Source organism: Varanus komodoensis, unplaced genomic scaffold (assembly GCF_004798865.1).
Source record: "Varanus komodoensis strain SLA01 unplaced genomic scaffold, ASM479886v1 scaffold16, whole genome shotgun sequence".
Classification (NCBI taxonomy): Eukaryota; Metazoa; Chordata; class Lepidosauria; order Squamata; family Varanidae; genus Varanus; species Varanus komodoensis.
In genome coordinates, this window is record NW_025335468.1 from 2,344,607 (window position 1) to 2,360,430 (window position 15,824).

General features: G+C 48.2%; 1 protein-coding gene across 1 annotated transcript in view; it reads left to right on the forward strand.

Moving 5' to 3' along the window:
- Positions 1-15,824, forward strand: part of B4GALNT4 (beta-1,4-N-acetyl-galactosaminyltransferase 4) — a 197,458-nt gene that overhangs the window by 101,113 nt on the left and 80,521 nt on the right. The window contains exon 2 of the mRNA XM_044425888.1: positions 8,858-8,973. Coding sequence (XP_044281823.1) covers positions 8,858-8,973 — 116 coding nt within the window. The remainder of the gene's footprint in view (positions 1-8,857; positions 8,974-15,824) is intronic.

The following is a 15,824-nucleotide window of genomic DNA, read 5'->3' on the forward strand; positions in this document are numbered from 1 at the left end:
TTCGGGTAACCAGGACCCAAGCCGTTTAGGGCTTTATAGGTCATCACCAACACCTTGAATTGGGCCCGGACTTCAATGGGAAGCCAGTGAAGCTGATGGAGAACTGGAGTTATGTGAACATAATGCCCAGTCCCTGTCAGCAGCCTGGCAGCTCTATTTTGAACCAATTGAAGTATTCAGACCGTCTTCAAGGGTAGCCCCACGTAGAGCGCGTTACAGAAGTCAAGACGGGAAGTCACCAGCGCATGTGTCACTGTCGCCAGGCAGTCGTACTCCAGATAGGGGCGCAGCTGATGAATCATCCGAAGCTGGAGGAAAGCGCTCCTCGCCGCTGCTGTTACCTGAGCTTCAAGTGAAAGCTCCGGGTCGAGGAGCACTCCCAAGCTGCGGACCTTATCCCTAGGAGGGAGTGCAACCCCTTTCAGGACAAGGTTCAATTCACCTTCTCCGAAGCCTGAACCGCCAACCAACAGGACCTCCGTCTTGTCTGGATTGAGTCAGGTGTTTTTAGGTTTTGTCAGTTTAGTCAGGTGTTTTTCTTTTACTCTTGGCCTGGTCTTTTTAAATGGTCTTTTATTGTCTTTTACTGTTCTTTTATGCTATTTTAAATTATTTTTTAATTCTTAATGTTTTTTTCTATTGCATTTTATTGATTTTATACTTTGTTGTAAACTGCCCAGAGCGCTTTAGCTATGGGAGGTATGGAAATGAAATAAACAACCTTGGAGAGGGGGAAAGGGGATGTTCTGGTGTGCAGGAAGGCAAGGAGACCAGAAAGGAACAGAATACAATTTAACTCGAGCCTCTTGCAGCCTTCTTCCCCCCCTCCCCCCCCCCCCCCCCCCCGCCCTTGAACTGGAGAAAAAGCCTTTCCAGAATGTGGAGTGAGAAGGCAAAGTTCTCCACTGTGCCTCCCACTCTAACAGCTTCAGCCTGGTAGGGCACAGGAATCGCAGAAACCCTGAGTTGTAAGGCCAAAATTAGTAGGATTGTGCCCTTAATTGTGCCCCCTCTGGCAAATATGTACCATAGAATTGTCTAACTTTCGATTTCATTTCAAATTAATGTTTTCTGCCCTTTCCCCTTTGTGTTTTATTTGTACAGTATCCTGTTTGGTTAAATCTTCAACTGATCCTGTAAACTCAGATGTAACCAGTGACCACACATAACTAGATATTTAACAATTGTTACTCATCTGAGGAAGAGCACGCTTGGGAATGAGAGAGGTAGCTGTTCTTGGTGCCCTTCCCAGGGCCAGGGTGGCACCGACTCTTTGGATGAGGATGTGCGGAGGGGTGCAGACATAAAAATGGCAGAGGAGGGCGTGGTTATCACAAGGCCACCATCCCCAGGTGTTTGGGCAGACAGGTTTTGGAAGGGAAGGTAGTGGACAAGGTAGGGAAGGAAGATGAGCCACTCCCAGTCCAGTCCCTGACCCCATGACATGGCATTGGGTTGGAAGAGCCACCCAAGTAGAGGGCCTGCGTAGCGACTAGCCCTTCTCCAAAGGGGCACGGTGGAGCCCAGTGTTCCTGAAAAGGAGGGTTCTTGGAAATAGTTTCTAGTTTGTCTTCAGCTAATCACTCTGTTCATGTACAGAGACTCAATTTCTGGTGGCTACAGTTTGGTAGCTTTATATTTGGAAATAAAGGCTCTTAAGTAAAAAGTCTGTCCATTGTTTGAAAGGAATGAAGGGGGAAACCCAGCTCCCAACATGGATTTAATTATGGGTTCAATGTAGCTTGATCCCATAATCAAACCTCCTGAACGGGAGATTTATAACATCTGGATCCCATATCATTCTGCCGAACCTTTCTTTGCGTAGGATTCCTTTTATTCTAGAATACAACCACTTCCTAGAACACAATAGATTTATCACCCCCATGGTGCTGCATAGACAAAGACAGCAAGTCTCCCACCATTCCCTTCCTCTTCTGATTTGGCAACTTAGTCCTCTAGATTTTTTCTGAATTACATGCCATGCTGTGTCACAGAGACCAAAGAAATGTATGGGGTGTTAACCCTAAGGAAGAAGCTCAGAACATAGGTCGTTGTGTGGGAGACCATCTTTTGAGCCTTTGCTAGCGGCAGACAGTGAGAAGGAAGAGAGTTGCTAGAAATTTTAACCTGCCCCTGTGGTGTTACAGGGCTCCACTGTCACTGGCCATGTGTTGGAAGCAAGTTCTTAACAGTCCCTGTTCTGCGGCAGTTTATCCTTGCTCTTACGTAACTCTTGCATTAGATGTAATTAAACATGACACTGATGAGCCAAGGCAAGCTGCTTAGCACAAATGTAAGCAGTGCCTTTTCCCCAAAAGCTGGGAAAGCCCAACTCTGCAAGCTGACAGCATCCAGGGCCCTTTGCTGGAGCAGCCACTTCTTTCTGGCTCACACCCAACCCCTGGAGGAGACTCTCTCACTCTTCTCCATCTACCCTTCATCCCAGGCACATGACAGTGCCTCACCTCTGATTCAGAATGGCTTCTAGCAAAAAGGGCAGAGACTTTGACAGCTTGATCCGGCATTTGAATGGACAGGGGAGGGTGGGGACAGTCAAGCTGTGGGGAGGGGAGAAATACTGCAGCAGATTCTGTTCTCCCAAAGAGGTCATACAGTCTGGATGGTCCATGAATGTCAACTGAGGGGCAGGGATTGCTGCAGCATGGGACCGTTATTCCTTCCTGCATTCTAGTCTCTTGTATCTCCATAGAATCATGATGAAGCGTAGGAATGACTATTTATTGTCTGCACAATTACTTGGCAAACAAATGATAGTCCCTAGCAAGTGTTTGATTATTTTAATATACCTCATAAAATGGGCATTAATATTTCAGTAAATCCTGCCATGAGATTTTGTAATTTGTACAGGTGCCTTCATGAAATGCTAGAAAAAAAATCAGTAAATCCAAGCTGGGCAGGCGTATGCTGGTTTATGCAGTAAAGGATGTTCGTATATCTTCTAAGCTCTCATGGCCCATATGTTGTTGCATTAGCATACTCTAATATGGAAGGCTGGGCTGCTGCTAGTCAGTGTACGAAGCAGCAGCTGTTTACATGAAGTTGATGATGGTATCATGGTGTCTCATTAATAACTGCAGTGTCCGTAATCCCTCCAGCTGGGCTAGTTTAGCTGCTGGGATCCAGGGCTTCGTATCCTTGTACCTAGAGATGCACAGACGTTTGTGAGAGAAAGAAGCCAGGGACACTAATTGGGCAGAAACAATATGAAACAGCATCTTAACAGAATGTGATTGCTTTTTGCGTGAAGTTTGTTATGAAATTAACAAACTTCCCCCTTGCTTTCCCCTCCTAGTGGCTTTCCAAAGCTATCACACTGCTGGGAAATTCTGGTCTTAGCACTGTACTCATGCCAGCCTCTGTTGAGTAACAGTAGCTTAGTACCCTGTCCCCATATTTGGGGTGGGAGCAGGAAGCTTTGCAGCAGAGGCTGTAATCTCCACCTCTTCCTCCTCCTCCTTTTCTTCCAATTATCTTCTTTGAAATCAGGAGAGATGGGCCTTCCAGGGCTGTGAGAAGGACAGTGCACGACCTTGATTTAAAAAAGAAAAAACTCTGAAAATAAAGTGAAAAGCAAGTTAATGCAGTGCTGGAATTTTGCTTAAAAGGAGGGATGTAGCCTTGTTTAAATGTAGAAATTTGGGGGATGGCAGCATTTTACCTTCTTCGTTAAAGGTCATAAAAAGCTGTAAGCATCAGAAGCAGGGTGGAGGTTGCCACACGTAATTAGAAACATAAAAAACAGAGCGAGTCAGAAGGGACCTCCCGGGCCATCTAGTCTGACCTCCAGCACCAGCCGGCTCCGCTCACGACATGCCCACCATGTGGACATCCAGCCTATCCTTGAACACCCGCACCGATGGGGCCTCAGAGACCTCTCGTGGAAGCCCATTCCACACCCTCGGGGTCCTGACTGTCAGGAAGTGCTTCCTGGCATCTAAATGGAACCTTGGCTCCCTGAGCTTTGCTCCATTGGAGCGTGTCCTGCCTTCCTTTGCATGGGAGAACAGGTCTCTACCCATCTCCATGTGACATCCCCTCACATACCTGTATGTCGCCAACATATCCCCTCGGAGTCTCCTCTTCTCCAGGCTGAAGAGACCCAGTTCCTTCAGTCTCGCCTCATATAGCATCCCCTGCAAACCGACCACCAACCTTGTGGCCCTATGCTGCACTGACTCCAACCTGGCTATATCCTTTCTGTAATGAGGGGCCCAAAACTGAACACAATGCTCCAGTTGCGGGCACACTAGAGTCATGTAGAGTGGTAGTAATACCTCTCTCAATCTAGAAGCCACACTTCTGGCTATGCAACCAAGGGTGGCGGTCACCCTCTTGACCACCGCATCACACTGCTGACTCATGTTTAGCCTGCAGTCAACCAGTACCCCGAGGTCCCTTTCACAAGTGCTGCTCTCCAGCCACTTGTCACCTAACCTGTACTTATGACAGTTATTCCTGTGCCCCAAGTGCAAGACCTTGCACTTATCTACATTGAACGCCATCCTGTTGTCTCCTGCCCACTTCCATAGTCTGTCCAGATCCTTTTGGATCTGGAGTACCTCTCCTCAGTTGTGGCCACTGCTCCAGTTTTAGTATTGTCTGCGAATTTGATCAGCAGACTGTTCACCCCTTCTTCCATGTCGTTAATGAAAAGATTAAACAGGATCGGCCCCAGGACAGAGCCCTGGGGGACCCCACTTGTCACTGGCCGCCATCCTGATGATTCCCCGCTAATGGTTACCTTCTGCTTTCGGTCAGTCAACCATGCCCTAATCCACTGGACAGTGCTTTGGTGTATCCCAAAACTCCTCAGTTTCTCCACCAGGATATCATGGGGCACTTTGTCAAAGGCCTTGCTGAAATCCAGGTATATCACATCCACTGCATCCCCTCCATCTAGCCATCTCGAAACCTTGTCATAGAATTCCACAAGATTTGTCTGGCAGGACCTGTTTTTGCGGAAGCCGTGTTGTGTGGCTGTCAGCCTCCCTTCCCTATCTAGCATCACTCGATCTCTCTCTATTATGAGCCTTTCCATTGTTTTTCCTACAATCAACGTAAGGCTAACCGGTCTGTAATTCCCATGTCCTTTCTACTACCCTTTTTGAAAATTGGAACCACTGATGCCACCCTTCAGTCCTCTGGAACTTCACCCGTTCTCCACGAGGTCTCAAAAATGGAGGCCAGTGGGCGTGAAAGAACCCCTGCCAACTTTCTAAGTACTCTCGGGTGTAACCCGTCAGGGCCTGGCACCTTTGTAATGTCCAATGCCCTGAGGAGCCCCTCGACTTCAAGGGGGGGGTGACTCTAATCTGTGCCCCTAAGTCCCCAGCCTCATCTAATCTCCTATGCAGATCTCCCCCATCCTGCTTTGGGGAGAACACAGAGGCAAAATAGTCATTTAGCATCTGTGCCTGTTCCCTCATATCAGTCACTGGGTCTCCTTCCTCCTTATTTAGTGGTCCCACCACTTGTCTCCCCTTCCTCTTCCTATTTACATGCTGAAAGAAGCCCTTTTTGTTGCTCTTGATATTCTTGGCAAGTCTCAGCTCGTAATCAGCCTTAGCCTTGCGAAGAATCCTTCTGCAACGGGCCTCCTCCTCTCGGTATACCCTTTTGTCTATTTCCCCCAGGACCCATTTCCTACGGAGGTTCCTCTTGTGACTAATCCCTTTAACCACCTCCTTTCGCATCCATGGCGGCACTCTCCTCTGCGTCCCTACCTTACTGACTAGAGGTATCGTCAAGGCTTGTGCCTCCAAAACCTCCCTTTTGAGTGCTATCCACCCCTCCTCAACTCGCTTACCTTCCAGTAACCTATCCCAGGAGACTTTCCCCAGTCTGGCCTTCAGTTGGCCAGAATTGGCCCTCTTGAAGTCCCAGCTTCTAGCACTTGACCTGCTGCACATCCCCAGTCCCCTGATCTCAAAGCAAAGGATGGAGTGATCACTCGCATCCAGAGCTCCCCTAATCTGTACTTCATCTATCAGCTCCTCCCTATTGGTCAAGACCAAGTCAAGGATGTCCCCCCCCCCGGTCGCCTCTCGGACCCTCTGTGTGAAAAACGCTCCCTCAGTAGCTTCTAGGAAGTGACATGACCTGGCTGTCACCGCCGAGTGAGTCTCCCAAGTAATATCCGGGAGATTGAAATCTCCCATAATTACTGTGTCTCTCCCCCGAGATAGCCTTGGAATCTGGTCTGTCAGGACATCATCCAGGGTCTCAAGTTGATCTGGAGGGCGAAAACATACCCCCACTGTCAGGTCTCTTTCCCTGTCAACCCCTAAGTTTCACCCAGACTGCCTCTACCGAATCCCCATCTGTGTTGCATTCTATCTCACTGCATTCTATCCCTTCCCTGACGTATAAAGCCACGCCCCCACCTCTCTTTCCCTTCCTGTCCTTTCTAAAAAGGTGATACCCTTCTATGTTCACATTCCAGACTTGCCTTTCATCCCACCAAGTTTCTGTGATTCCAAGCAGATCATATCCTCCTATTCCCAGGAGAGCTTCAAGCTCTTCCTGCTTATTACCCATGCTCCTAGCATTGGTGTATATGCACCTCAACTCCTTCCCAGTGCTTCCTTTCCTTGGCGTTCCCAGCCTCCTCCTTCCTGATACCTGGCCCCTCTCTGTAGGAGTCCTGTCAGTCCCTGCAGTATCTCTAAAACCCTGCTCCCAGAGCCCTGATCCTCCCCACACACTTGTCCAGTGCAGACACGTTACTGGGGGGCCTGACCCCCCCCCCGGCTCAGTTTAAAGTCTTCTGGACGAAGCTCACTAGAGCATCTCCAAAGGACCTTTTCCCCATCCTTGTGAGGTGTAACCTGTCCGTTGCCAAAAGTCCATTGGCAAGAAAACAAGCGCCGTAATCGAGGAACCCGAAGCGTTCCTTTTGGCACCACACCCTAAGCCAGTTGTTCACCTCGGAGGCCCTCCTGTTCCTTCCTGGCCCAAATCCCCGGACAGGTAAGATTGACGAGAAGGCCACTTGGGCCTTCAGCTCTCTGAGTTTCTTCCCCAAGGCCTCAAAGTCCCTGGTGGTCCCAACCACACCCTGCCTGGGCACATCGTTTGTGCCCACATGGATCACCAGGGACCGGCTGGTGACCCCCGGAGTGAACAAGACACTCCACTCTGTCCTTCACATGCCAGATGCGTGCACCCGGCAGGCAGCAAACCTCCCTTGTCTTCAGGTTGGGGCGGCACACCGCTGCCTCAGTGCCCCTCAGTAGGGAGTCCCCAACAACAATCATCCGCTGCCGTACCTTCCCGGTGCTGGTGGGCGGCCGTGCCCTGGCCCTCGCCTCTCCTGCAGTGGCCCCCTTGTCGCCTGACGTCCCAGGCTGGGGGTCCTGCTGGTCCCCCAAGGCCTCATCAGCCCCAGCCTCCCCAAGTGGAGAGAACCTGTTTCCCAGCTCCAGATTGGTGCCAGGAGAAGGAGGAGGCCGTGCTGGCCTCCTCCTCCTGTGGGTGACATGCCTCCATGTCTGCGCAGCTGCTCCTCCCGTGGCCTCTCCCTCAACCCTCTGTCCAGAGGGGGGCTGCTCTGGAGGGGCCTGGAGAGCTCTCTCGGCCCTCAGGCACCTCACCTCCTCTTCTAGCAGGGTCACCATCTTGCACCGAGGGCAAGTGTATCCATGCCTCTCCTGGGGGAGAAGGGCGAACATGTCGCAGCTGTCGCAGTGGACAGCAACACCCGTGACTCCCGCCAAGGCCATCTCCTGGTCTGCCATCGGTATCCCTTCCGAGACCTTACCCTGGTCCCCTGCCTTGTCTGTCCTGCAGTTCCTCTCACTCTCCCAGTTCTCCTAGACAAAAACCCACTCGCACACACACACAAGGATAAAATAAACTTAAATTTAAATTGGAAGAAAAACAAAACAAAGCACAGCACAAACCAATCAAACAAACAAACAAACCTCTGTGTCTCAGGGAAGGGAGTCTCCGGACAGCACGGGCTGCAGCGAAGGGATGCATACAAGGGACGACGCCCTTCCTCTCTGCTGCTCCTGGCCCTCTGCTCCCCTGCCCAGCTCCTACCTTGCCTTCACCTGTCCCCTGGCCACTCAGCACTCTCCTCCAGCCTGTGCCTGTGCTGCTCTGCTGCTCTGCCAAGAGGCCAGAGCCAAAAGGGCTTGCAGTGGCTGAGCGTGGCCTTATCAGTCCCTCAGGCCAGTGGCCCCGCCTGTCCGCTTCCTCCTGGCTGCTCTAGCCTCTCTGGCCCGCCCCCTTCCTCTCTGCTGCTCCTGGCCCTCTGCTCCCCTGTCCAGCTCCTACCTTGCCTTCGCCCGTCCCCTGGCCACTCAGCACTCGCTCCCAGCCTGTGCTTCTGCTGCTCTGCCAAGAGGCCAGAGCCAAAAGCCCAAGAGGCCAGAGCCAAAAGGATATGGGCAGCATGCAAACTAGGGGTCATAACATTTGTGCAAAAACAGTGTACACAAAGCTCACCGTCCCAGTGAGCCCTATCTAGAAAGAAAAATACCTTTTCCCAGTGATAAAACACTGCAGTTTGGCTACTGAAGGAAATGGGAAATCCTTGCAGCAAGCTGCTTGGAAGGAAGCATTGAAGGCATTTCAAGAATTGCTGAGTTTTAAAATTCATTTTCCCTATTTAGCGTTGCAGTTTCTTTTAGGCCCTGATTTGAGGAAGGAGGAGACAAATGCGAACTTGATAGTTCCAGTCTCCTCGCTGAGACTCCAAGGGGTTGAACTGCGCTGTGAACCTGGAAATGGGTTTCTAACTTGGATGGCTTGAAGGGAGAGGGCTGGAACGGGTCATGGCCTCTGTGCTGTCTTCACATGCCCTGGGGTGCATCTGCTTTTTCTTTTGCAGATGGTGAGCGACTGGGTGAGGTAACAGACCCTGGAAGGCGAGCAGTGGGGGCGCATGCATCCTCTCCTCAGAGGAAGACCGAGGACTCCAGCGAGAGCCGGGAGGACGAGCAGATGGTAATCTCACTTATGCCTTCTCTCTCTCTCTCTCTCTCTCTCTCTCTCTCTCTCTCTCTCTCTCTCTCTCTGTGTGTGTGTGTGTGTGTGTGTGTGTGTGTGTGTGTGTAAAGAGACCACCTCCCTCACCTTCCCCCATATCACTGTGACAGTTATGCATGCTAGTAGAAGAGGATGTAACTCTTTAATCCCAAACTCCTTGAAGGCTGGGAGGGTGTTATGTTGAACAGCTTTTGAGATTTGGAAACACTATTTTAATGCCTTTCACAGTAGCAGGTAGAATCACCCTCATCAATACGATATAGCAACATGTGTTAATGATGTCTAGATGACTATTCAGGGTCCTCACTTTATGGCTGGCCTTGATAGCCAGCCCAGCATCTCCAGAGTGGTGGCTGGGTTGGGCTGTGGCCCAAAAACAACAGAGAACCCTGTGCATCCTTTAAGTGGGCACAGAACTGCTACTGCTCCCTCTGATCCCAGAACAGAGAGAGCAGAGGAGATGTGCTGCTGGGATTCGCCTGCACCAGGGAAAGCAGCTGCTTCTCTGTATGCGGGTGAGTCCCAGTGCTCGTTTCCCCCATTCCAGTCTGAGATCAGGAACAGCAGCTGGGAAGAGGGACAGCAGACACTGGGATTTGCCAAAGCTGGGGAAAGTGGCCAGTTTCTCCATGCATGAATGGGTGAACCCCAGTCTGCATCGCCCACCCCTCCTCCTTTCTGTAGTGGAGGAAAGAGGCAGAGCACATGAAGCAGTTGAGTCCCCTTTGCTCCCCCACTGGAAAAGCAAAGGGTGCTCAGCTACTCCTCTCTGCACACCCACCTCCTGCCTCCATGGTGGGGAGGAACAACAGCCTAGTCTAGCTCAGCTGTGCTGCATGTGGGTTTTCCCTAACCAGGAAAGCCTGCATGCTGCAAAGCCTTGACTCCGGCCCAAACTCTAGGTGAAAGATCCACCTAGTACTTGGACCAGGGATCAAAGGGTGTTGGGTAGCTGTGGTCATGCCCACTGACACTATACTCACCTGACAATTTCCCTGCCATATTCCTGCTCTACAATACATTGTTAATAATTTTTGCAGCCTGGGTCACACTTCTGTAACCCTCCTGTATCTGACAGCTAGCAATGGAGCTGTTTTGTTTTAAGCATGAAGTTTTCATCAGTGTAACATGAAGTAGCTTTTAAAAATAAAGATGTTTCCTAGTCAAGCAAGTACCCTTTCAGCAACTGAACCTTCCCCCTTCCACCTGCTATATCAGCTCATGAAAAAGAAATATTTTTTCTGCATCTTCAGGAATACAATCACAAGCTGCCACTGCTGCTCAAGTCCACTTTCATGCGAGTCCACTAGGCCAACTGCCTGTTAGAGGGCCCAATGTAGCCAAATTCCCCTCTTGCAAATTTCATCCTCCACTTTGGAGACAAATTTCCTCCCCAACACTAGATCACTAAAAAGAAGTGATTTTCTGAACCCCACAGGAGCCTAGATGTATGCTTTTGATCAGTGTATTGTACTCTAATGCAGGACCACCTGCTTCATATTTAGCCAAGCATTCCCATATTTCTGTATCTTCAGCTTCAGTGCTTCCTTTACTAGCAAACATCTTTTTATATTAAAAGGCTGTTTCCAGCCAAAACATTTTCTTTCTTGCCATGCCTTCTCTCAGCTTTCCTCCACAGTTAATGCCCTCTGCTTTGGCACTGTTCCTGCAGGTGGACATATTTTAATTTTTCACATTTCACTGAAGTGAGCACACCTCCAGAGAACCTTCTTTCCAGTAGTGCCTTCTCTTGGCTCCCCTGCCCTGCCCCACCCACATCAGTATCCTCCACCTTGGCAGGTCTCTTGGTGGTGAATACCTTAATTTTTTTAAAATTAAGGACATTCTATCATGTCCCTTCTTCATGATTCCCAGTAGAAAAAAGAGAATCTAGAAACCGAGAAGGGATAAAGGAAAAAATGGTGGTAGTATTAGCAAGATCACAAAATATGGCAGGTCTTTTCCCTGCTCTGGCCCGCTGGCTTTTTCCATTCCTAAATGTCTTGTGTTTATGAGGGTTACAGAGCATATGTGACAGGAGCCTGTGTGGCATTAGACTGGGAGTCTGGGGGTTTGAGTCCTGTTCTTTGCTCAACCATGAGGCTCACTGGGTGTCTTTGGCCCATCACTACTCTCAGCCTGGCTTACCTCCCAGGGCGAAGGAGGCAGTAAAATGGAGAGCAGCACATAAGCACCTTGGATCCTTTGCAGGGAAAAAGACAGGATATAAACGCAGAGCAGCAGGTGGGAATGCAAACATTACACAAAATTTGCAGCTCAGCTATAGAAAAGAAGGGAAATTTGTGCAAATTTCCTGGCAGAAAAAGTAAGTAGTTTGTGAATGCCTTCCTATGTTCATAAAGGCATGGAGAATTATTTCCTGTTTGCAGTCTGATGTGGGGAGTCAGCAACCCCATCAGAACAATTACAAGAAGGGTGCTGACATAGAGACTGAAAAACCCAGGATTTTGGCTGTGGAAGACATGCCAAAAGCAGGTAGAGAACTGAGAGGGAGGGATAAGCTCTGGCAAGCCAGCAGCTGCAAAGAAGGTGATCATCTGTTAGGAGTAATGGACAAGCCACCCACCCACTGTAGCTTCTTCTCAAGGTGGCTTAGCATGATGTGTAAACATGTCCATTGAGTCCATGACTGCACTGTACTGCCTCCCTTCATCTTGGCTTACAGCTAAATGCAACTGAGAAATGTTTTAACATACCATGCAGTCTTTGATGCGTTTCTGCAACATCGTTAGCTGCAGCCCTTTTAACTACTACTTGGGGTGGCTGCAGCTCATAAGTGGAGAGGAGCTGGAAGAATCCCTGTGCTGTCAAACAATGGGCCTGTTCTCAAATTTATGCAGGGAAGAAAGTGATTGCATGCCAGGAATTTTGGTAGATACTGGCATCAGGAGAGTGAAAATTTCTAGGTCTACTTTTTGTAATGAACAAACAGTGGGAGGAATGACAGCCAGACAAGCCGAATGACAGCCAGACAAGCCAAATGACAACAGAAGGATGTCCTGTTGTAGCATGCATAAGTTACCCGAGGAAGAAGGAACCAAATAATTAGCTTTGAATTATTTCCTGGAATTTTATTCAGCACAACGGCTTTTAAATGGGCTTCAAATGATCCATATGGAAGCTATTCACTCTAACAATTACTTTCCCTTGTGCAGCAATAGGCAATCTAATTGGAAAATAAAAAATAAAAATGGTTTCGGTATACATCTAAACAAAGCTGAAGTGTTAAGAGAGACTCTTACAGACAGCATGTGCCAGGAGATCACATAATGCAGGCTACCTAGAACTGGCGCATAGGAAAACTGACAGTTCATGGAAAAGGCAATGCAGGGCCAAAATGCTTCTCCCCCGACATACCAGTTTGCTTCACACAGGGAGGGTTTGTGCATGTATGTGTGTTTTTGCACAGGAAGCATTCCAGTGGATCCCCCAGTCTGCATCTTGAACAGGGATTTTTCTTAACTCTCTAATTTCAGTATCATGTCCATAATTGCATTTAATTACATACTGAATAGGAAAAGGAACAACAATCATTGCTATTACTATTATAGTTTTTAAGAACATTTCTTTAAAATAAATCTAACAGCAGAGACTGAAATTGCCCTCCATTGGCTAACAGGATTACATTGCATCACTGTCACCCACCTAGCTACTGCCAAGAACATCTATCCTATTGGATTCCACCCTTTTCCGACTTTTTCCACTGATAGTTCTGCTGTCACCTCTGAGCCCCAGAATGTGTTGTCAAGCTCAACTGATAACTAAAAATGGTGCCAAATCATGTGCAGAGTGCCTTTCATTCATCACCAGTAACAGCCCCTGCACAGAGCTTCTAGTGCAAACAGCACCTTCCTTTTGGTAGAAGTAATCACTGTATAAATTCAAATACAATTTTTTCAGGTTCCTCTGATACTGAAGTTCCCTGAAATGATGCACACATGCCCCAGCTAGGATTAAGCTGACAAGTGAAAGGACTTTTAAGCCCATCATATTTTGGGTGTTTCATGCAAAGACTCACTAGAAAAGACCATTATACCAGGGAAAGTTGAAGGTAAAAGAAGGAAGGGAAGACTAAATATGAAATGACAGGACTTCCTAAAGGAAGCCACAAAGGGGAGTTTGCAGGAGCTGAGCGGGGCTCCATGATCGGGACACTTGGGAGGGCATTCCTTTATGGGGTCGCTATATGTTGGAGAGGACTTGATGACATGGAACCCCAAATGACAAAAACATCTTTATCTCTCCACAATTCAGAGGCAGTCCTCTTGCTCTGTTCCCATCTTCTCCTCCCCATGCAACATGGCAGACGGTCAAGGCATCAGGCTGCACACTTGCCATGCCTTCTCCTTCAACTCAAGACTGGCGCTTTCACTCCCTGGATGCTACATCCTGCCTTCTTTTCAAACAACTACACTCCTAGAGTTCCTAGAGATGATGCTGAGAAAACAGAAAGATCTTCAGTGCTTGCTGAAGTGTGTATTACATCCATTTCTTACGCCAGGCCAGGATTTCTGAATGCTCACAATTGAACATAGATCATCCAGTCCAGGATTTATACTAGACTGACAAGACAAGGACTAGTCTGCCTGTGGTGGCACATAAGGAAAGAATAGTAAACAAATCATTTATCTGTGAGGCCCTGTTTCCAAGAATTCCAGGCACCTGCCCTCCAATCTCCCCGCAACATAAAGGCTGCACTCTCACACCCTCAAAATACCTGCTGTGTAAAAGACTTTTGTGGCCCAGAGAAAGTGACAACAGATTGCTCAGGGAAGGCTGGAGAGACTCAAAGAGAGTTCAGCTCAGTAAGACTTGCTGGCAAAAAGGAGCCCCCAGATTCCTCCCATCTGAAAAACTTGCTCTCTTTAAGGGCTTGACTGTTAACAGGGCAGAAAAGAATGAAAGCCAAACAAAATAAGTACAGTCTTTCTCCATAACAGCTGGGAGAACGGCCCACGTCATCATGTGGTCAGTCAATGGGGGTGGTGGTCCTGCATCCTTCCAGGAATGCATTTTTGCACTTGCTTTAATAAGGAAAACTAAAGCAGCAGCGGTGATCATTAGAGGACCACTGTGCCCCTCCAGACTGAGGAGGTCTTGATCACATGCTTGTTGGACAACAGGAGCAAAGAAGGAAGAAGACAACAAGTCCTCCTCCTCCAAACAATGAGTGACCATGTGACCTGGCTAACACTTAACACCCGTTTTCAGCATCCAATCAAAACTGAATATAGGTTACAAGAAGGCTGACATTCACATGACCCACATTCACTGAGATCACACAGTACACCAGCCCGCAAGTTGGGGGTTGCATATTCAGAATGGCAGCTGTACATGCCCTGTATATATTGTAGCCTCAGCATGGGTTAAATAAACGAAGCTGGGCTGACATGTTGTGTGAGCGGCCCATTGCTGGCTTACACAATACTTGGATTGTTGATGAAAGCTGATTCAAAATGGTGAGAATTTTCTGGAGCTGGTGTAGTTATTCCCTCACTTGTAGCTCTGACAATCCATGGTTGAAACAACCTGTGGGTTGTCATTATGTGTGAACTGGCCCTGTGTTCCTTGAGAAGCAGAGTTGGCTAATTCTGCCTCTGGATCAGGGAGAAAGGCTTTGGAAGGACCTTCCAAATCAGGAGAGAATGCATGTTTTCAATCCCTGAACATTTTCTTCTGTAGAATCCTTATGGTGATCCACACCCATTTCCTCAGAAAAGTCTAGCATCCCAGTTTTTGAAATGGCAAAAATAACAAAGAATGAACACAAATTCCAGGTTCAATAGAAAGGCAGTTATATAGCATCTCAGCAAATTTTCAGTGTGGATAATTAATTTATAATGAAAAATCTGCATTTCCTTCCAACAAGTTACTTTTTTTTCAGAATATATTGTGGGAGTTATCTTTTAAACAGTCTACAAATATTTGATGCTTCTATAAAGGAACTACTGGGACCCACTGAAGCAAATTACTATTGATGCCCTGGGAATTGAAATAACAGAAAAGAAGCATTATTATCTAGTGATCGGAAAAAGGAATGGCTCTCAGGAGTTCTGGTTTTTATTCACAGCCTGATGGCCACATTAGCCAAGATACTGCTCCTATTCCTGCCCATGGCTTTTTCATTTGATTATCTGAAATAAAGGAGAAAAATCAAAGGAGAAAACATCAGGTTTTGTAAGACTTGCTTCAAGACTTCAACCAGCTTTAGAGTCAAAATTAGGAGCAACAAAAATGACTTAGTTGCTCGTGAGAAAGCAGAGGCTGTGACTTTGTCTGAGGTGTTAGAGGCAGGCCACAACAGTTAAAGGGGTTTGGTTTCTGCATACATTCCCTTGGTTTCTCCCCTTAAGACCTGCTCTTCCTGGTCTCTAAAGACACACAATCAAGATATTGTTAAAGGATAAGAGCTGTTGCTCCTGTACAGGACTCACTTAGCATTTGTGTCCATGCATGTGCGTGTAACCTAGCACAGTCTCAGCAGCTTATGCTGACAGTTCTGCATTATTTGTAGACCCTCTTTGTCAGTATTGCCTGCACCCCTGCACATAATCACCACTGTCACGATGTGGGAAGCAACAGGGGCAGATCCTGACATGCTGGTTTCCCTCTCAGGTTCAGCCCTGGAGCCTGCCAACCTGCTTGCCATTTACAACCTCTGCCTGGGGATCTGACTCCGTGGTGGGTAGAGCCGAAGCCCCTTCAGGAAGCAACTGTGAATGTCTTGCTGGCCAGCATTGCAGAGAAGCTCAGAGTGTAGCTCTGCATCTCCAGCACACAGAGGCACT